This window comes from Gambusia affinis, linkage group LG08, assembly GCF_019740435.1.
Source record: "Gambusia affinis linkage group LG08, SWU_Gaff_1.0, whole genome shotgun sequence".
Taxonomy (NCBI): Eukaryota; Metazoa; Chordata; class Actinopteri; order Cyprinodontiformes; family Poeciliidae; genus Gambusia; species Gambusia affinis.
Genome location: NC_057875.1, coordinates 25,030,956 through 25,053,525, shown reverse-complemented (window position 1 = coordinate 25,053,525; position 22,570 = coordinate 25,030,956). Strand labels below are relative to the sequence as shown.

At 41.0% G+C, this 22,570-nt stretch overlaps 1 protein-coding gene across 17 annotated transcripts in view; it reads left to right on the top strand.

Annotated features, from left to right (window-relative positions):
* ppip5k1b (diphosphoinositol pentakisphosphate kinase 1b) overlaps positions 1 to 22,570 on the top strand; it is a 53,259-nt gene that overhangs the window by 19,079 nt on the left and 11,610 nt on the right. For 9 of the 17 annotated variants that reach the window (XM_044125518.1, XM_044125505.1, XM_044125509.1 and 6 more), the window contains 14 exons: positions 1,325 to 1,410; positions 1,800 to 1,925; positions 6,225 to 6,346; positions 7,107 to 7,289; positions 7,388 to 7,529; positions 8,741 to 8,964; positions 9,094 to 9,221; positions 10,007 to 10,121; positions 11,056 to 11,163; positions 11,251 to 11,367; positions 12,706 to 12,846; positions 12,935 to 13,043; positions 18,476 to 18,628; positions 20,811 to 20,873. In XM_044125518.1, the coding sequence (XP_043981453.1) occupies positions 1,325 to 1,410; positions 1,800 to 1,925; positions 6,225 to 6,346; positions 7,107 to 7,289; positions 7,388 to 7,529; positions 8,741 to 8,964; positions 9,094 to 9,221; positions 10,007 to 10,121; positions 11,056 to 11,163; positions 11,251 to 11,367; positions 12,706 to 12,846; positions 12,935 to 13,043; positions 18,476 to 18,628; positions 20,811 to 20,873 (1,817 nt within the window). Of the gene's footprint in view, positions 1 to 1,324; positions 1,411 to 1,799; positions 1,926 to 6,224; positions 6,347 to 7,106; positions 7,290 to 7,387; positions 7,530 to 8,740; positions 8,965 to 9,093; positions 9,222 to 10,006; positions 10,122 to 11,055; positions 11,164 to 11,250; positions 11,368 to 12,705; positions 12,847 to 12,934; positions 13,044 to 13,214; positions 13,339 to 16,834; positions 18,288 to 18,475; positions 18,629 to 20,810; positions 20,874 to 22,570 lie in introns of those variants that run through there. The other 8 variants (XM_044125511.1, XM_044125515.1, XM_044125514.1 and 5 more) reach the window with 5 other exon arrangements.

The following is a 22,570-nucleotide window of genomic DNA, read 5'->3' as shown; positions in this document are numbered from 1 at the left end:
TAATAATTGACTCATACACAGTCAAATGATGATTTCACTGTGTTCCTGTGTGTGTAGATCAGTGTGTTTTACCCCTTAATGTGCATGCTGTCCTCACCACACATCAGCTGGACTCCAAGTCTCCTAATGTCTTCTTACTCCTGCCTTCGTTCTGCTGTTGGTGCTCCATTGCTGGTCTTCTTGTGGGCTCAACATGTGCTGTTAAATTTGGAGTTGAATGCTCAACTGTAGGCCGGTAGCATAAAGTGAATACGTTCATAATAACTTCTAAGATGTATAAAAACCAGGAGTGAAGCGATTAATCTCATTAATTGTGATTAATCGATTAAAAACAATCGACTAATTTAGTAATTGATTAATTGTTAACTGGAGAGTAGGTTATTTGCTGAAAGGGCAACACACTCGGAGCGCTAATTAAGCCAAAACTGTACAAAAAATATACACAGAGTTTGCATTTAAGGACGGGAATCGAACCCTCGACGGCCGCGTCAAGGACTCAAGGCCTCCAAACGTGGGTCGCGCTATCCCCTACGCCACCACTGCACGCCCCGATCAAGCCTTTTCTAACAGTCCTCAGTCCAGAATAAGCAATAAAAGTATGTTTGATTTGTGCTGATATCGTATTGGGTAAATATCAGAATTGGCCAATACTTAACAATACGATATCTGTATCGTATCGGAAATGAAAAAGTAGCACTTGGGACTCCCCATTTAAAAACATCCGCATTTTGCCACCGACACATACCTGCTCTTTTTCTCTTTTTTGTGCTCCTCAAGCAAGAGCACAAATCAAATTAGATTTCGTTTTAACAAAGGCCCCTTACTTACATTGCAGTGCACATCTAAGTCGGCTTATCTATATCATCCTTGTAATCTACACCCTTTTTCTCCCCTGCCTCAGCTTCCAGAATGAAATTGCTTTCTGAGACCTCTGTCGGCAAATACCAAGCAGCCGCTAGTCAACAGAATGTGCCACATCCTTAGTAAGAGCTCAACTTGATGTTTCTCACCAAGGCCGTGTCTGGAGTTCAGCTGGAACTACTTGGCTACAAATGTTTAACTCTGAAGGACCCAATGAGTAACAGAGTTCTCATCATACCAGCTGCTAATACTGGCATTAGCCTCGTGTATTACCCGTGTCAGACCCGAAGGCTTTTTATCGTTTTCAGCTTGTGTTGTAAGAAACTGGGAATGGAGCCTAGATGTGTGTTTTAGTGTTGCACATTTAAACAAAGCTCGTAAAACCGAGACGCATTCTGACCTTTCTCCAACTTTTTACTTTCTTTAATTAGTTTTTATTGTCTGTTTTTAACGTTTGTTTCAGGTACGGCCATTTCTCTGGAATCAACAGGAAGGTCCAGCTGACCTACCTTCGAAACGGCCAGCCCAAAGCCTCCAGCGAAGAAGAAGGTAGAAGTAACCAAACACGTAGATCTTGCTTCAAGCTTGACACTTAGGTCAGCGTCCATCATGGCTGGACAGCCAGTGGAGTCAAACTGGAAGCTGTGATTAAAAACCAGCACCTTTAGACAGTGTAACCAGATGTAACCGGATCGAAATGAGAGCTAATGTGTAGTCATAATTTCTCAACAGTCTCATGTGGGAGACATCTTGATCCTCCAGAGCCAGACATAACAATATTTTCTGTCATTCTGTCTGCATCTCTCCCGGCTTGTTGAAATGGGACGTACTCAGGATTGACACAACTTTAACTACAAGATACAACAGAAATTCTTTGCTAAACAACAATCAGTATTGGAGGTGAAGGATTTTTTTTCTGTTTTTTCTGCTCCTTCCAGACTGTAAGAAGGACGGCCCGTCCCTGCTGCTGGTGCTGAAGTGGGGCGGGGAGCTGACGCCCGCTGGCCGGGTTCAGGCCGAGGAGCTGGGCAGGGCCTTCCGCTGCATGTACCCTGGAGGTCAAGGTAGCAAACACACACACACACACAATTCACACACTGTGTGCACTCAGAAAGGGTCAAAGGTTGCCATCAAATGCTTCTTTAACTTGTGTCCACTGATCATGTTTCTCAAAATAACACAAGTAGCTGTTAAGTTATTTTATTTGTTTATTATGTCAGATCACTTGCAGATTGTTTTTGTGTGGAACTAAGTGCACAATGCGATGTTCCGTAGGGACACTTTAAAACGTGACGCCAAAACAAAGCAGATTACCTCGTGTCACTGCACAATCTGTTACTCACTGTTAGGGTTGGGCGTTTATTGCATCGCTTATCATTTATCACAGTAAAGTTCTGATCATGTTAAGAACTTTTGATTTATTGTTGTTGTCACAATAAATGTCAATTAATATCCAAAACCTCCCAAAACAATCCACACTGTCAGGATTGTTAGTTTTACTATTTTGTCCACTGTCTGTATCAACAAATATCAATAAATTTGAAAATATGGGTGCAGTTTAGTGATACAAATCACACTTCTTTATGTGACAGCGGACCTGAATTGCTGTGTCATGCTGTCACAGTCATGCAGTTACCGAAAAATAAGCAGGAGTATATAGTTTTTATTGTCACTTTTAGTATCATAACATCATGATAAAATTTAGGTCCAAATCATCCGGCCCTACTGAAAAGAACTGAAAGAAATACTTCTGGATCTTTCATGATACGTACATCAACACTCGTAACATATTTATATGAATTAAAATGCTTCTTGTTATAAGAGGACCTATTTTCCTAGGCAATGTTGGGATTCTCTTAGTGAATAATGTCACAGTTGAGTTCAAAGATTATATTTGCAACCGAGAGCTTGATCTCCATGGGGTTTTAGCCTGGTAAAATGAAGGAAAGTAGGAGAAAAATTGACTGTAAGGTATTTACGCCCTCAATGCGCCCTCTGGTGGACTGATCAGGAACAAAACAAATACCTTCGTTTTTATAGCAACCACGTCTTTTATGAGACTAAAGATATTATCAAGCTGTACAAGACTACAGTTCATGTTTATTGGAAACACAAATGTATTACAACATTCTTCTTCATGCTTGATTTGGTTGAATTTTAAACGTCTTTTCAAAAAATATCAGTCTACCCAGTTCCGATTAAAGCCTTTCTCTTGAAGTCATTTACTAGTCATATGATTACAATGACAAAAAAGTAAAAACAGAAATAAAAATACCCTTCCAGACGTATTTATTTTAGCGCATAAATACGTGCGGGTCGTGCTTCTAGGACAGGTTGTGGAGTCGCATATTTAATTTCCCTTTAGGGTCAATAAAGTATTTTTGAATTGAATTGAATCTGCATGGCCCTCATACTTTGTCTTATTCTTACGTTATTTTTGTTGAGGTAAAGATCATATTTGTTTGATGTAGCCAAGTTTATTCGCCTAAGTTTCATTTTTAAAATGATTTCTCCACGTTTCCTAGCAACCATAGAAACACATTGCATTTAACAGCAATACATCTATCTCACTTGTAAAGCATTACATCGATTTCCATGTAACCCCGACCTGTTTTTGTGGATATACATGTCTACTCACTTGTGACGAACTGGTTTTTCAAACTGGTTGTGGGCGTGTAGCAGCACCTGTGTGTCGCGGTAAAGAAAAGAAGTGTTGGGTTTTGGAGGGTTTTCCTTTGCATGGAGGTTTTTCTCTTGATCCATCGTAGGAGTCTTTAACTGACCTTCCCTTCCTAATGCTTTATTATCAGTGCATGTGGAACTACCAGTTCTGCTCAAACAACCTGAAACAGAACTAAAAGTAGAAGCACAGACTGCCCGTGTTGCTTCCTGGTTTTTATTCCTCTGAAAAGGTCACACACTTCATCCCAGCCACTGTTGTCATTCCTCTTTCATTCACCACAACTTTTTGTCAATTAACTCTACTCTTCTCTTCTTGCCTGTTGTTGCTATGTGTACACTACTAGCCCGTATTCGCCGGTCCCCTGGCTGCGAGTCCCCTGTTGACTTTGGTAAGATGAGGGGTTTCCTGGCTGTCACCGCTCCACCACTCACTCCCATTAAAGCTGCAGCATGTAACTTTTATTTTTTTAAAAAGAAAAAAGGTTTTATACATGGTTTTTAAAACTGTCACCATGTTGTAGCAGTATGATATGAGACGGATAATCCGTGAAAAGATTAAGCTAAGAAATCCACCACTCCTGGTAAAAAACAAACAAACAATAAACAACCAATCAGAGACAGGGGGAGGGTCTTAGTGCTGTTAATCATCCTGCATTGTTAATGGCAGAAAAGCAACTCGCCGTTAAACCATCGGTGGCTATGCTAACTAGCCTTAGCATTCACCATGTGCTCTGCTGAAACGGAGAAGCTGTAGATGGCACGGAGAAATGGGGCGGTTGTGAGCAGCATGCGCACAGAGGGTGATTGACAGCGCTAAGACCCTCCTCCTCTGATTGGTTGTTTCTGTTTAGTACTGGGAGAAGGCAGAGGAGTTTTTTCATACAGATCCTTTGTTTCATGCTGTACTGTCACAACATGGAGACGGTTTCAACACATGTAAAAAAATAAAAATAAAAGTTGCATACTGAAGCTTTAAGCGCGTCGGTCCATCCGTCTCTCTAACATGATCTGATTCTTTCTCACCTCATTGTGATTTTTGGATAATCTCACTTGGCAACTTGACAATTCCTTTTTGTTTTTTCCACTGAGATTGCTGTGGATTGTGTGTATCATTGTTAACGTGCTACTGAAACCTCCCAACACACTTTCATTTTTTATTTTTATTTTTTTGAGGCCTAGTTTATATTCTGCACTGTGGCTAAGGAGAGGACAGGTCGCCAACATGCTTTAAATTCAAATACAGCATGAAAACACAATGTTTCCAGGGAATCTCTTTATGCTACTGGGCTCTACTGAACTGGAAAATGCATGAAACATTTTTTTTCTGTAGCATTCGTTTGCACTGTGCAGAGGCGCAGTGCCTTACAGAAGCACTCACCACCCCTTGAAGTTTTCCACATTCTTGCTGTTACAGCTCCTAACCTGTCTGCATTTTACGGGGACATGAAGTGGTATGTAAAGAAAAAGGAAAATGATACATGGCTTTTCCAGATAATCAGTAGTCTAACCAGCTTTTGTAAAATCTCACTGTTGAAACGGCTTGCTTTTAATCACGTCTTTACCGCCTCTTTGCCTTCTGAAACCTTCCTTGTTACGTTAAACAACAGACTCTATGGAAGAGGATTAGGGCCACTGAAAAAAATCCTTTTGACTTTGATCTCTTTGACCTTGACATCCTTGACTTTGATCTGGGAATTCTAACTTTGATCTCTGAATCTTCACTTTGGTGTCATTGACCTCAATCTCAGATTTCTTTGATCTGGTAATTGTTTACTTTGATCTTGAGATTCTGACCTTGATATCTTTGACTCCGTCTGATTTTGACTTTGATCTCGGAGTTTGAACTCCTTGTGATGTGCCCGTTGCACGCAGCAACATTGTGACGTTGAGATATTTGTGCGAAATTGTGAATGTAAAATGGTTACCGTTTTTTTTATTTGACCAGATCATCTCCTTTCCCCAGACGGTGAAATGGAAATTCTGTTGTCCTTCTTTCAGCAGTGGCTTTCTTCTTACTGTTCTTCCATAAAGACCAGATTTGTGAAACACTCTACTAGCTGTCTTGTCGCAGCCAGCGGTGCGTTTTAGGAGGTGGATTTTAATATTTAATTTTATTATCAGAGTATCATTTTCCTTCCTTTTCAGAAATGCACTCCTTGCTTTCGTCTACCACATAAATCGCCACAAATCCTTAAGCATTTGCAGCTGTAAAGTGACAGAATGTGGAAAAGTTTTGAGATGACTGCACTTTTTTGTCAAGGCACTCTTAATAAAGTGACTTACCTTAAGCATGAAAAGTTGTGTTTTCCGAAGAATGTGAAATGTCTGATCCGCCAAGCGGGCGAGTGCGTCCGATCGGAAGGTTTACTCAGCTTTTGTTCACTTTCAATCCACTTTATGCGGAGCTCAAACGTCACGATTCAAGTCGACATTTACAGGCGGTTGAAGACGCTCTGCCTGCTCAGGTTCTGTATGCTTCTGATTATCGGGGGAATCTTCTGTATTTTACGGTGAAATCAACACATCATCGTTTTCTGTTTGTCTGCAGACGTCTCCGCTGATTGAGCCTTCCCTTTTAAAAAAGACACACACAAAAAAAAGAGAACAGTCTCACTGTAAGTTTTGCTGCTTTAAACCAGCCGGGGTAACGAGCGTGGTCCACTTTGTGCACAATATTCCAGGTGACTTTGCGGGGTTTCCTGGCTGCGGCTTGCTGCGTCTGCACAGCACTTACCGCCACGACCTGAAGATTTATGCCTCTGACGAAGGCAGGGTTCAGATGACTGCTGCTGCGTTCGCCAAGGTAACTCTGTGGGCTCGACCGACAGACGAAACTTTGCTGATGAAGCTTAGTTGGGAACATGCAGAGCTGGTGGAAGGGTTGCATAGCTGTGAATGTGATGTTGGGCTTTAAACGATGCACAGAGAAATGTTGTTTTCACAGTAGTTTATGATTTAAAACCAAGAATTAAGAACACAGCTCTTGATTGATTTTCATTTGTTCAATCTACGCGATGCAAATAATTCGATTCATTTTTACAAAAAGACAAACATTTTATTGCCTGAAATGCGATAGCAGCATTCTTCTAGTGAACGCTTGATCATCTGCAGCTAGAAATGCTTTTAACATCAAAATGCGAAAAGCTCAGGTAATATTTATTATACACATTAACAATTCAATAGCAAAAGGTAAGAATTATTATTTTTTTTTTAAGAGTTTGAACAAAGTGAAGTTAAAATTATGCCACTTGGAGATTTTTTGGGTTGAGCATATTTACAAAGTTTTTCTTTTTTTTGCATAATGTGAATATTTTTGCACAGTTTTGTCTGAATTACTGCTCTGAGTCGGCTGTTTTATACAGCGCTTTGACGTTTTTCCTTTTCTTTTTTTAAAGTTTGTGCATCAGTCAACGATTAATCGATTACCAAATTAGTTGCCAATCATTTCAATAACTGATTCATCACGATTAATCGTCTCTGGCTTTTAAGCACAGTCCATATTTTTCCAGTAGTTTTCGTCTCGCATGCCGACTTTGTTTCCATCTGTCGGTCATTGTGTCCAGGGCCTGCTGGCTCTGGAGGGCGAGTTGACGCCCATCCTGGTTCAGATGGTGAAGAGCGCCAACATGAACGGACTCCTGGACAGCGACAGCGACTCTCTGACTGACTGCCAGCAGAAGGTGAAGGCCAGACTGCATGAGATCATGCAGAAGGACCAAGAGTTCATTCAAGACGACTTTCAGAAGGTAACTCAAAGCGTATCAACAGGTTTGTTTGTTTTTTTCAAAACGTTGCCTCGTCTCTGCCAACAGATGAGTCTTTCTGTGTTTCCTTTGTGGTCCAGTTGGCCCCGACCGGCAGTCCATCCCTGGTGAACTCAATGAAGGTCATAGAGAATCCGGTCAAAACCTGCGACAAGGTTTACGCGCTCATTCAGAGCCTCAACTCGCAGATTCGAAAGAGACTGGAAGACCCCAAATCCGCAGGTAGACCGACTCTACTTACTCGAGACTTTCTGTTATGGCCAAAGTTTAAATCCCATGCAGACCTCAACCGCCTCTAATCGCAGAACGCATCAAGGCGATTGAGGCTGCTGCCAACTGCCTGCTAAGACAACCTTGCTAACTAGCTAGCTAGCCTTTTTGCATCTTTCATGGGTAAGTGTAAATGTGTCACCAGTTGATTGGACGACGTTCCTGTTTTCCACTGGCTCATTTCTGCTGCCAGCTGGAAAAAAGGAAGGCTTGTTTCTTTGGTCTTGATTTGAATCCAAGCTGGCATTAAAAGGTCTTAAATTTGACTTGCTGAAACCTGCAGGAACCGTCTCCACATCTTAACTCAACATTTCCAGTTCCAGCATGTTCTGTGGCTGACAGGATTTGCCAGCTCAGTAGCTACTTTACCTGTAAAAGTCAAAACCTAAAAGATGGCTGCTTTAAAGGCTTCCTCCAGGGTCTTAGAAGGCAGAACAAAAAACCTGAAAAGATAAATAAAAATTTAAATTTTTAGTGTTAAAAGCTCCTAAATGAGTTCTTATTTGTCGTATTAGGTTAGAACACCTTAAATCTGTATATATCTTGAGTCTTTCTCCAATGTTTTTATTTATTCATTTAATTTAGATGAAATTCATTCAGTACGTTTGTAGATTTGAATCAGGAATTCATCTTTCATTCGTTAACTTGTGACATACATCGCATTAAAACCAGTATTGTTACATATTGGTTGTTGTTTCCAATAATAATCTTATTTACGTTATTATTGTCAGCTTTCTTGATCTTTCATTTAAATATTCAAATATTCTAAAGGTCTAAAAATTTGCCACTGAAGCTTTCGGAAGCTGTTGGGTTTTTTTGTTTGGGTTTTAGTTTCACTTCCTGTTTTTCTAAATAAACTTCACACGTCTCGATTTGTTGTTGAAAGTACAGCTCCGTCCCTCCATCCACTGCTTGTACAGGTCATCGGTCAGGAAAAAGGGTAGCTAGCATCTCTGCAGACCCCGCACATTGTGGACACAAACTCTTTAGACTTTTACCTCCAGGTTCTGGGTAACACTGATTTATATGTACATATATTTTTTACTTCTTTTAGTTTAAACAACATAAATATAACGCTCGGAGTGGACGCGTAAAACACATTCCAACATTCCCTTCATATTTTTCCGCACCAGTCATGGTGGTCGTCCCGCGTTTCTCTCCAGATTTGCAGCTGTACCACAGCGAGACGCTGGAGCTGATGCTGCAGCGCTGGTCGAAGCTGGAGCGGGACTTCCGCATGAAGAACGGCCGCTACGACATCAGCAAGATCCCGGACATCTACGACTGCATCAAGTACGACTCGCAGCACAACGCCTCCGTCGGCCTGGAGGACACGCTGGAGCTCTTCAGACTGTCCCGCGCTCTGGCCGACATAGTCATCCCACAGGTTAGATCGCTGTCGTTCTCCGCCGCCTGGCACGGTTTGGTTCTTGCTCCATCCCCGTTTCGATTTGACAAAAGAGTCCCTGTGGATCAGAATGCAGAGGAAGAACGTTTTGGATTCTTGTGGTTCCAGGAGTACGGCATCAATAAAGCGGAGAAGCTGGACATCGCCCAGGCGTACTGCGTCCCTCTGATGAAGAAGATCTACCTGGACCTGCAGAGGACCCACGAGGACGAGGCCGTCAACAAGCTGCACCCTCTGTGAGGACGCGCCCAAAAAACACACGTCACATTCACAATGTGGTTACCGTGCTGCCAAACTTTGTCTTGGTTCTTTAACCTTGCAAAGATCAATAGCTTAGTTTCTACTGTATCTTAGACTTGCTTGCTTTTTCGATCTAAGTGGAGTTGAGTAGATAAAAACAATCTTTAATGCATTTTTTTCCACCGATCCAGCCAAATAAATGTGAATTAAACTCAGAAGTTACATATCCCATCAATTCCCCCCTCCCTCAAGTTCACAGTGAAAAAAAATCACTTAAAGTTTTGTCTTGACTAGAAAACCTTTTAAACTAGTTAGAAGAACAAACTGGAATAACTGGATACTCCAGCTCATCCTAATGTGATTGAATTGAAATAACTTTTAAACATTTTTAAATATATTTTTATAAATACATATATTTTTGTAAAGTGGGTTGAGATACATTTTTTTGTGAACCGCCACTATATGAACAAACTTAAACTCAGGCTGAAATGATGAATCGAATTCATCATGATGAACCGATTGTTTAAATAATTGGCAAGTGATTTACTAATCGATTGATCAATAACTGGAGTATACAGACTCAAAAAAAGGCCTTTTACTGGAGGGGGGACCATATTCTGAGCAGTAATTAAGCCAAAACTGTACAAAATACCAAATTCCTCTGGAAACTGCCACACTACTGTAAAATAAGTGAGAAAAGCGTCAAAGTTAATGTAATGTACTGTCGATCACTTGCTCTGTGTGACCCGATCAGCTCTCATACCCGTCCCTGTCTGTCCAGGTATTCCCGCGGAGTGATGTCTCCTGGTCGCCACGTTCGCACACGACTCTACTTTACGAGCGAGAGCCACGTCCACTCCCTGCTCAGCATGTTTCGCTACGGAGGACTGCTAGATGTGTGTATAGCCCTCACTTACTTATCCTTCTCGAGTCATTTCGCCTCGGGCTTGCTTTTGAAAATATTGTTGGAGACTCGCCAGAGACCATCTGTAGTTATTGGAATGAATTATTTTTGTGGTACATTGCTTTACGCAGCACAAACTTCCAGGAAACTGCAAGGATGGCGAAACATTTAGTTCCTTTAAATCAAGGCTTAAAATCCCATTAGGTTAGTAGTAAATGGAACATTATCAACGTGTTTAATGTGTATTTGTTTGATGACTTTTGACGAAATTTTATGTTCATTTCTTGTTTGGTGATTGGTTGCTATGTTGTGGTTTTATGGTATAAAGCACTTTGAGCTGCCTTGTTGCTGAAATGTGCTTTACAAATAAATACACTCATGCATGCTGGGCTAAATGAGATTCAGCCAAGTGTCTGAGCGTTGCTAACTGGATGGAGCTAGCGCTGTCGCACCTAGCATGCATCGTCTGCCCTGAATGCTTAGCAGTGTGTAAACGTCCATGTGATAACGTTTTATTTACATTTATAAAACTTAATATCCTAAAGAATTTTTCTTTTTCATTTGAGATAAATGTTTTTCACATAAAGTCCAATGTTAGAACCAATCATGGATTCCTTTCAGAAAAAAAGCACAAGAGCAAAACCAGCCAGGCTTTTTCTTTGAGTTATCATTTTCTGATTTTGAAATTGTGTCGAAGTTTTAATTTTACTGTTACAAAAAAAAAAAAAAAAAAAAGGCTGGGGTTTTTTGTGTGTCATGTTTTCTTCCGCTACACACAACCCTGCACTACTCTGTCGATCCATCTGACAAAAACCCAGCAATAAACACGAGGCTCGTTTTTGCCATGTGACGAAACATGAGTCGTATAAAGGGTTGTGTGAACGCTTCTGCAAGGCATTGTGCGTGTGTTTGTGTGTGTTGGTAAGGAGGTGAAGGACCAGCAGTGGAAGCAGGCGATGGACTACCTGAGCGCCGTGACCGAACTCAACTACATGACGCAGATCGTCATCATGCTGTACGAAGACAACAACAAGGTCGGTCTGCAGGCCGCTTCTCGTCTTCCAGCGCAGATCTTCCCGGCTGCTTAACGGGAAGGCCGTCTCTTTCATGTCGGCGAGAAGGACCCGTCCTCGGAGGAACGTTTCCACGTGGAGCTCCACTTCAGCCCGGGGGTCAAAGGGTGTGAAGATGAGGAGAACGTGCCGCTGGGCTTTGGTTTCCGACCCGCCTCATCAGAGGTCTGTGAATATGTGATAGAAGTTATTTATTTATATATATATATCTATATATATATATGTATTTTTTATTTTTTTTTTTTTCCCATGGCGTAGCACCTTTCCCAAAAATGTGAGAGATGGGAGATGACTGAACTACTTTAACTGGGCCCATTTCTAAAAATCGAATGTAAAACCTTCTAAATATTTTCACACGTTACAGAGGAGCTCCAGAAATCATAAAATACTACCTGAAATGAAAAAAGTAAACATGTTACATATTTTTAGGCTTCACCACATATTCTCAGGCTACAAAACTTGAAGTTTTTTCTTAAATCGTAATGTCTGGTTTTGTCATCTCTGCCAGTATTTTTGATTTGCTGGTGATGAGTTCTTCTTCTTCTCATCTGACAAATACTCCGATTAAATGAAAAGCAGCTGTCTGTGATTGGCTTTAAGTTGTTTGCTCACTAGAAATGTGCTTTATGTGTGAAATGTGCCTCAGATGTTGCATGTTTTTTGGCCCTCTTGGCCTTCCGTACATTAGAGGAGAGCCACAGTCGAGAGCATGCATAGAGCGAGCAGAACAAGAGGTTAGGAGCCAGAATATGTATTTTGTGAGTTTTGAAACGCACAGCACAAATTGTTGTGTGTTTACGTCGGTCTCACTGCACACTCGGATTCAGTTTTTGAGCAAAACCGAAGTGAGGGTCTTTACAGATCCACATATGGGTAAGATGCCCTTATTTTTTTTCCCTTCTAGTTTTATATTTTCAAGAACTTTTATTTTCTGATTCAAACTAGTTGATTAACCTGTTTCGTTGTTCCTTGACGTCAGATGACAGATTTTCCACGTTTTGCTAAACTATTTGCGTTTCCGTTACAAATTGTGCGCTAGTCTTTGTCGATATTCCACTAACGTCAGAAAAACTATTTCGCAATTGCACCATTTCCACCAAATAAGAAACGTAATTAAAATTGCATGAATAAGTTTGTTCGCACAATAAATTAAAAAACATGCCACGCCCTCGTCCTCTTACCACTTCCTGCCGTCTCCTCTGTCTCTTCCACCAGTAGTAACATCCTTTTGTTGATCACGTGACCCATGCGAAAAAAGTTTTTTCATTGCAGTTTTGGGAAACTCACAAAGTTTTGATACGGCGAAAAAAAAAAAAAAAGAAAAAATTTTACAAAACAGATTTTTTTCTTATTTCTAAAAAATCTCTCCAATAAGCAAATTTATTTTTATAATTCCAATGGCATGGAAACACAGCCTATGAGTCCACTGCAGGTTCAATGATAATTTTACAAAATGATCCATAATGGGTGAAAACTTGACTTGTCCATTTTTGGACCAATCAGAATGAGGACAAAAAGCCCAATCAGGGAAGCCTGGAGGATCTTTCCCAGGATCAGACGGACGACGCTCTTCCAGTCACAGAGCTCATCAACCTGCAGAGACGCTCTCCGATGATCCGCAACCGCAAGACGGGCTCCATGGAGGTAGAGCAGAGTCGGCCCCTCGGCAGCACCCACAATGCATTGCTGAGTATTGTTGTTGTTATTGATGCGCGGCCTGGATTTTGACCAGGTCCTCTCTGAGACGTCGCCCAACCATTCCTCCAAAGGCTGCACATCCCATCGGCTCTTCCAGTCGTGTTCCCGCCAGTCTCCTGAGATCAAACCAGCCGGAGGCCTAGGTCAGCTTCTAACTCTTAAGTGTTTGTATTCTTTCTTCGTGTGTGTGTGTTTGTGTGTGTGTGTTTGTCATCAGGTCACCTTGCCATCGTATCGCATCTATTTTAAGCTGTCACCACCAATGTTGCTCTTCATTTTTTTTTGTGCCTTTTCCCCTTCTTCACCCATTTCAGTCCCTTCCTCATCTCTCTCTTCTTTCCATCGCCTCCCCCTCCTGTTTCTCACGGCTGCATAGCTTTCCAGTTCAGCTTAGCGGCAGCGCAAACCGGATCAGACTCCAAACTATTCAGGCGAGAGGTCAGCTGGGAGTTGAGGCGCTCGCAGCCAACATCAGGATTTCTTTGTCACAGGACGCTCACAGACGTTCCGCCATATTCTTAATTGTTTTTCCCGCCTTTCAGGGTTTGATTTTTTTCATTAAATGACAAACGGGATCGTCTGCAGCACAGCCCAACACACAGTGCCAGGTGTTTGGTCCCGGGAGACTTTAATGAATTATTGTAAGACGTTTACAGCTAAACAGAACAATTAATAAAAAAATTAGTGTGAAGGATAAATAATGAGAAAGTTGGAATAACCTGGCCTCTTAAATTAGTGTAAACTAAAACTTTGGTTGTTTTGATTCTGCTTCAGCATTCAGTCTAGTAGGAGTCGTGGTTTCAGCAAAATAGTGCAAATCTGGAAAGGTTTGACAACAGAACTGTTAAGATTCACTATAATTGATGGTCACTGTGGACCTGAAAGGACTAAATGTTAATTAATCACAAGAAAAACATGTCAGTCAAGATGAAACACAGATATAAACACATTCCTCTACATTTTACCAAATAGTTTCCCATTCTTTTCCTCCTACAAATATAAACTGGTATTGATGCAATTTGAGTTTGACAACAGTATATATATTTTTAATCTTTTTCTCTGTCTGTCACAACTTCAAAGAACACTTCAAGGGCTTTTTTCCCCCCTGAGCTCAGCGTTGCCAGGGGAATTTAACGTCCAATAAGCCTCAAAAAATGGCGACACTCTCAGGCACGAGTCTGCAGCCTAATGGGAGCCGCGTGGAGAAAACCATGAAAGCAGGAATGTGACATCAGAGGGACAGAAAGGCTTTCTGTGAAGTGTTCTTCATTTGCTCGCTATCAGCCTCCCTACTTACTACTCAGTGTCACCTGGACCACTCCAGTTGTCTTTTAATTAAATTCAACCTAGCTCTTCTGAGTAAACAGAAGTTTCTATTAAGTCTCACTGATTGTTTACATCTTTTTTTTTTGTTTTGTTCAGTTGAGGTTGAAGGTATGTCATGCCAATATGTTATAAGGAGACAAACGACCACCAGTCTGAAAGCTTCACAGTAACTCCTTGTGAATGCTCTGATGCACCAAGGTGACTGAGGACAGAACCACCTGCTTTGTTTCCTCCGTTGTGTCTGAACAAAATGTTAGCACATTAACGCGCCGCAGAAACAATCCCGCTGCCATCTGGGGCGCGTGACGGCAAATGTTCATAGCGCTTCAGAGCTAAATTTAGCAGGAGCTCTATTGACTATTTTGATTACATACACCGACTTTCAAAAGTATTCACACCCCAACGAGGGCTGGGCCACAAATAAAATTGATTTTATCTGTTAATAAAAGTTTTGGTGTTTGAAGATTTACGTTTTTGGAAAATCGGGATTTTTCTCTCTCTTTTTTTTTTTTTTTTTTTCCACCGATGAACTCCTTGGGTTTTCACAGTTCAGGGCGGCCATCTTGTTTGGCCAGTGTGTTTCACAGCTGCAGTTCATTTGGTCTTTGAATTCAGGTCAATAATAGAACAGTCCGGATATGATATCCATCTCTTTTTAATTAGAAGAATTAAGTCAAATTACAAGAATACAATCATGGCAATACTAGAATAAAGCCAAATGACGAGAAAGTCAAAATGATGCGAGAATATGTTAATATTAATATTAAGAGAAGGAAGTAGTAATTTTATGAGACAAAACAAAATACATAAAACGTTTTTCATTGTTAAAACAACTTTTTATACATAAATGTAAATTTAAGACATTCTTCTAGTAAAATTTCATCTAATATTATGACCATATTCTTGTAACAACCAAAAATTCTCATAACCTGATACTCCATTGAAATAAACCCTCTTTTTGGATTTGTTTTTTGTAATGTTTTTAAATGACTTTTTAAGGAAAGAAAGCATTTTTTTTTTTATCTGTTGTGAAAGAAAATTGTAGACTTTACTTTTAAGCCATATTGTGCCCCAACACCAGACCAGAGCGGATTTAGTTTAGATTGTATGGAGCTCATACTGGTGCATAGTTGTGAATTGGAAAGAAAATAATATTTTATAGTTATTCATTTGATCATAACATGGAAGTCCAGCAACTGTTGTCCTTTGCTTTTTGATTCTTCTACCAGATTTTTATTTAGGGGAATCAGAAAAAAGGGGGACAGACGCATGTTTCTGTTTGTCGATTGCATAGCAGCAGATGAGGTCATCACAGCTCCTCACAGTATAAAATCCCAATAACAACGGCATGTGGAGAAGGTCATGGGGTATGAATACTTTTGATACGTCACTGCGTGGGAAAATTTTATTCAGATTTTTTAAAATATTTATTTTATTTATTTAGTTGTTTGTCTTGGAGAGCGGTGGGTGTTTTCTACAGCTGGCATCTCCCCCATCACAGTTATTTATTGGTTTTTCTGTTTCAGATAAAATATTCTTGAGTCTGGATAAAGATTAACAAATGAGAGGATTGTTTTTTTGTTGTTTTGTTTTTTTTAATAGTTCCTCGCTGCATAACTCCGTTACATTTCCTATTGCTGGTAACTCGTCTCTCTCACTGCCACACCCGGCATGTTAAATCAAAGTGGTGCTGAATTCGATGCTGAAACAACAACAAAAGGTTTGACTCTTGGATTAATTCTGTTTTAAAACATTTCCAGGGTTGAGTTGACAACAATTTGTCACTGACCACACATTCTCATGTGTGATGTGGTTCATTTAGTGCTTTGCAAAAGTATTCACTGTCAGGTTGAAGCACCTAGAACATCAAAAATACAGACACAAGGAAAGGCGAGAGGGAGTTCGATTCTTTTTACAAAGATGTGCTTCCAGTTACAATCTCTTACCGCTCTGAAAACACAACCCTCTCTTTTTATTGAAAAATAAAGACATCCCTATTACATTCATCTCTAACGGGTAAAAAGGGAGGAAACAAAACATATGCAGCTGCAACGTGATTCACAGTTTCATGAGATAAACTAGAACATTTACTACGAACAGTATAACTATAAGGCTGATCAGCACCACTACGCTATAAACTATCTGATTACAGACATGAAGAATAAGATGTCCTTCTGCTGAGCAGCCGTCTGATTAGAACAAGCTGGCGCCGGCTGTCTCTGCATCCTTCAGCAAAACCTTCATGTCGACTGCTCCCTGCAGTGAGGCCTCCTTCAACACACTCGGAGATATAAAGCAGTTCAGAATATACAATGCTTAAGCAAATGTCTGATAAATATATACAATTTCTCCAACACACTGTCAAACCTTTTCACATTTAAATGCAGTTTTTGGGGGATTTGACGTCGTCGTTGTAGTAGTTGTCACTGAGGGAAAAAAAAACCCCAAGAGTCAAAGCACGACCTGGCCTTTCTGCATGCAGTTTGCTCGTTCTTCCCATACATGCATGAGCGTGTGCGCCGGGTGTTCCTGCTTCGTTAGCGGTTACGCTGAGCTGCCCGTAGGAATGAGTGTTTGTGCTTGTTTGTTCTCTGTTTTCCTGTGACAGACTGGCGACCCGTCCACGGCCGCTCACCCTCCCGCACGGATAAGTGCTGTAGACAGTCAGTGGATGGAAAATGGTGCATTGTTCACCAAGCTTTTCAGTATTGAAAGTCCAAGAGAAAATGTGGCGCATGTTTGTATTGAGCTTTCCAAAATCTTTTTCTGCTGTCACCGTGGTATGCGAGTGAAAGGAGTCATCCATATTACAAATGAAAACCGAAAATTAAACACGGGTGACCTCAGATTTCACTGGCTACTCGGATGATTTTAACAGAGTTGACTCCTTGGGATGTGACCAAAACGACTCCCATGGCATTGTTGGAGAAATGTCTGGATGACATACAAGGAGAGGAGTTTCCCTCTGCTTGATCACAGGAGGATTTTGGAGCAGAGTATGTCAGGGATGCAGCAAATATGTGGAAGAAGTTGATGAGATCAAAGTGAAACGTTTTGGTAAAACACTGCACCTAAACCATGAAAACATCGTCCCAATGGTCTAACATGGTCGTGGCAGTACGATGATGTGGGAAAGATGGGTCAAGCTAAACAGAGTGCAGTCAAAGCTAATCCAAGGTATTGAACAAGAGCTCAGTACAAACACCTGGACACCACACTTTAAAAATGTTTCATTTTAAACTGAAAAGAAAAACTTAACATAACTTTGTGTGATAAAATCACATTAAGGTTTGTGTTTGTAGCTTTAGGCGCTGTGAAGAGTTTTGCAGAAAACCGTCTGACCCGAGTGAAGTTGCCCCCCCCACCTTCTTCAAACCAGACTAAAATGGTCTCAAACATTTGTGCAGCGAAAATTTTTGCTTGTCCTGCTTTGTCTTTGAAGATACAAATAAAACTTTAAAGGCCGATTTGATTTTGTAAAAGTGTGTGCGGCTGGGGCTAGGTCACCTTTTGACCTTTAAACTTTTGTTAAAGGTCAGAAGGTCTTCTGAGTTGAAGAAGGTGGGGGGCAACTTCACTCAGGTAACCGTCTTCATTGCAGGGCTGGACAATGAGCAACATCAGTAGATAATACTTCTGATTTAATGTTCAGGGTTCAGTGTTGCTACCTTCTCAAAATAATGGTCAGTCAGAAGATGGTTTAGGCAAAAGGGTCACTTTTGGCAAGAAGTGGATTAGTCCGTTATTTTAGGAAGGTGACGATAGAGTATCTCCAATCCAGAGAACCGCATGGCATTCTAGGAGATACAGGCAGAGGAAAGGCTTTAGCCGCTAATCCTCTAAGCCAGATTGGTGGCGTGAACTACCTCGCTCACTCTGTGGTTACCTAGCAACAACCTACTGAGTAAGTTTCAGCCTCATAACTTAAAAATAAACTGGTGTGGAGTGAAAACTGTGGATAAAACGGGAAAAGTCACGCCGCCAGTTTGGCACTATGTCAGATTTTTAATACAAAAACTATCGACATGAGCTGATATGAAAGGGTTAACGGTCTTCAGCCATATTGTCCAGCCCTAATTCAATGTAAACACATTTAATAAAAACAAGAAGCCTAACGCTTTGTTTGGAACAATACCTGCATGGTGTGTAAATAAAACGACTCACCGGTCATACTTCCACTCCCACCCTCCACCCATCACCCCCCCCCCCCCCCCACCCTCTCACCCCCTCCTGACTCGTCCTCACACAGGCTCACTCTGCTCTGGCCTCTTCAGTGCCTCAGCCCTCGGGGTGTCCTCTAGCGCCCCCAACTTGCGGGATTACGTCCGCACCCATCACCACCACCACCACCGAAAACCGCCTCTGTCCCCTGGCAGTCTGCCGTGCAAGATTGGCATGTTCGGTACGTTCACAGCGGTGTCTGCTCTCCTCCGTGGGGGTCGGGTGTCCACATCGCCGCCCTTCTTTAAAAACACCTTTTTTATTATTATTATCATTCTATTTTATTTTTTTTCCCCTTCTGCTGGTCTCGTCTTGGAACTATTGGCAGCTCTTTCCTGTTCTGTTATTTTCCTCCTTTTCCACAAAATCCAATTTCAAAACATCCCGCCTCTCCTCTAAAGGTTTTGGCGACACTGATCTGATCGCAGAGTGACTGGCTGTGTGGTAAATGTTTTGCATCCAGGCGCATGTTGGGTGTGTTCAACGCTTTTGGCACTAACCGTCACCATCACCCCTCTGCCTGCTTGTGGATTAAATAGGTTTGATTTTTTTGCATGCCGTGGCGCTGTCTCCTCATTTGTGGAATTTAATAATCTGTCCTAAAGTAGCTTTGGTGGCTGAAAGCCCAAATCCTGGCTGTTATTTTCCTCCCCCCTTCACTCACATTTTGTGGTAATCCTCACTACATGAGCCAGTAATCCTGCTGGAAATAATCCAATCTGATTTTAAAAATTTTCCTCACGCTGCTGTTGGTAAAAAGCAGCAACTCTCTTTGCACTCACCAAGATTTCTTAACAATCACCTACATTTGCGCCGCACAGCATAATCACACCATAAATGGTAAGTTAGTTATTTCAATTTAATCCCATTTAACTTAATGGGATTAAATTGTGCACAGTGGGAATTTTTCCAGGGTTTGTGATGCAAAAAAAAAACCTTCACCAACAGTAAGGGTGAGTATATGAACCAATAAACGTTTCATTCAATCAGTCATATTTATTATCCCCAGGCAGTCGTTTTGCAGCTCGGTAGGAGAAAAAAACCAAACAAACCCATGTGATCAAACTCATTTGAAAATGTTCATTTTAAATGTTTAAATGGCTGGAGTCGGCTAAACCAGAAAAGTCTACGCTCTATTTGTTCATCTTCCTAAAAGCTCCAGTTGTTATGACATCTTTCTGTTGCACATAAGGAAACTATTATTAATTACCCATTTATAAAAAAAACATTTTTACATGTTGTAGAATTAAAACACCAAACCCAACTCCTGAAAATCTTTCCAAGGGGAGCTAAAGAGCACTTAGCTTTGATTCTCATCAAGTTCTAGGAAGTTACAGGTAATCTGGGTTTTACGCCGACAGACCTTTGAAATTTCTTACATTTAAATCTAAAGAGAAACTTGTAAGTAACTAAAATACATACATGTACACTGGTCCTAGAGGAGGATCTTGGGGAACCTGATGTTTATAAAAGAGTCTGACCTGAAAACCAAAGTGCTGAACCTTTGACCCCACCGTGTTCCAGACGTAAAGTCGGCGTGTTCTGGTATCGAATGCAGAAGAACAGCAGAGGGTTCTGAACCAGTAGTACCAGGCCAGCACTGTGGCTTAATGTAACCGAAGAGTTAATTCAATTCAGACCGTCAGTAAAATGGGAAGTGACAATTCTGGCTGAGGCGATTCTGCAATTGTCTTTAAAATTAGACTTTATGGTTGCATATAAATTCTCATAGGTTCTTTTTCAACAATGGAGAAAGCAGATCAGTCCCTCAGTTACTCTCTCTTAATTTATCTAAAACTATATACCATATATCAATATGTCAATACTTTGGGTTTATTTACCTGCAGTTGGAATAAAATGCAGCATAAATACAGGTAGACAAAAAAAAGTTATTTTCCTCTGTAAAACACCAGAATGTTTCAATATGGACTGAAAAACATGATGTAGTTCAGAGTGTATTGAGAGATTTTTTAACATGTTTTCACTTCCTGGTGCTTCATACCCAGCAGGTTGAGACACCTGCAACAAATTGACACTTTTGTCTTTGCTCTGAGTGGATTGTGTCTATTGAGAGATCATTACAAGTTATGCATCTTTTCCGTTGAGCTAAAAGATCAATGAGATCAAATTTTAAACCTCCTTTTTTTTTTTTTTTTTTACTTCTCACCCTTCTTTTCATTTTCCTCAGAGTTGTTGGCAGAACGTGTGTGAATCAGAAAGCCAACGCTGCCCTATTTCTGTGTTTCCTCCCCTCTTTTTTTTTATTTTTAAAAATTTCATTTCTTTGAAGAGCACGCAGGCCGACTGACTGACACAGATACCAGCACCTCCAGTAATCCCAGTTACCTCTCTTATCTCCTCAGAACTGCTCTCTATGCCGGCAGTAAAGAGGTTTTCTGTGTCGTTTGCCAGGCATCCGACCAATGGTATGTCCGCTTTTCTTCAAGTATACTTCGACAATCCTCTAGTTCATCTTGCATGACCCTTTTGTGGGGGGGCTGGAAACCACCTTTGGGGATATGGAGATTTGACTGCGTCAATGACATCAAATGAACGTTTTTATTTATTTTCCATCAGCGTTTCTGTGTTTCCGCACAGCCTCGGTGTTTGATGAGCCTTGTTGTTTTCAGCCTGCACTGCTAACACCACCTGCTCTGCAAGGTTAATTTACCTTCCTGATTCTGCCGTTTCCTCACAAATTGTTCTTTTTCTGGAATATATCTTCTTCCTCGGATATATTTCCACGTGTAGAAGAAATGTGTGCACCTCATAACTTGTACTCACTCAAACCTTTTTGTTCCTTTTTGAGTCATTTGTACTTTTCAAAGGCTGTGGTCTTTTGTTTCTCCATGTATTGATGTGGGTTATGGTGTGAAAGTGAGGACATAATGGAGATGTTGTGGAGAATCCCCGTCACATCTTTGGAGGACTTCAGCTGATTTAGCGCAGTTCTGAATAGGGCGTGTATATCGGGATCAAAGGTGTGTATTCTTCTGTATTCGGACAGGGGAATCTTATTTTTAACATGACATCACTTTCTCATTTTGTGTTTTTTTTTAATTTTATTTTATTTTTTAACATATTTCAGAGTCAGCAGACTATCTAAAAACTATTATTTTTTTGTTTATTGTCCCCAATTGTCCACATAGTTAATCAGAAAGTAGGTCCTGCCCTCAGTTTCATCTTCAGTATAAAATGTCTTGTGTTTTGAGGTGAATGAAGCTTCTGCACAGTGTTACAAAAGACTATGAGAAGTTATTACAGTCACTATTGTGATATTTTAGTAGTCAATTCTTTACACACGGTTGACAGGCTGACTCATGAACAAATGAACCCCCAGCGGTACAAGAGAAGCGGCTTCGTCGTCCATCGCTGTTGTTGCGCATGTCGCTTGTGTCGCACCAGAAACACGCAAACACAAAGGTTCCAACTCAAGACTTCTGTACGTAAAATAACGAATGTGATCAATTGTGTTAACATTTTGGATCATATTAAATTTTGTGTCATTCCATCCATCCATCCATTTTCTTTACACCCTTCTTCCCTAAATGGGGTCAGGAGGGTTGCTGGTTCCTCTCCAGCTGCGTCCCGGGCGAGAGGCGGGGTTCACCCTGGACAGGTCACCAGTCTGTCGCAGGGCAACACAAAGACATACAAGACAAACAACCATTCACACACACACTCACACCTAGGGAGAATTTAGAGAGACCAATTAACCTGACAGTCATGTTTTTGGACTGTGGGAGGAAGCCGGAGAACCCAGAGAGAACCCACCATGCACAGGGAGAACATGCAAACTCCATGCAGAAAGATCCCCGGCCGGGAATCGAACCCAGGACCTTCTTGCTGCAAGGCAACAGCTCTACCAACTGCGCCACTGTGCAGCCCTTTTGTGTCATTCATTTATCTAATTAATTAATTTCCCAACTACACTAAATATGAGTTAGGCTATTGGTTTGTGGGCGTCTGCTGGGATTTTACACATTCTGGCATCTTGACAATTGCTTTATGCCTCTTTAGTGTTAAATGTTAAATTTTTTATTTTTTGGGGGGGTTTTGTTGGCTCTAGTGGCCTTTATTATAAAGTAGTTTGACAGGAAACAAGGCAGTCAGAGAGGGGGAA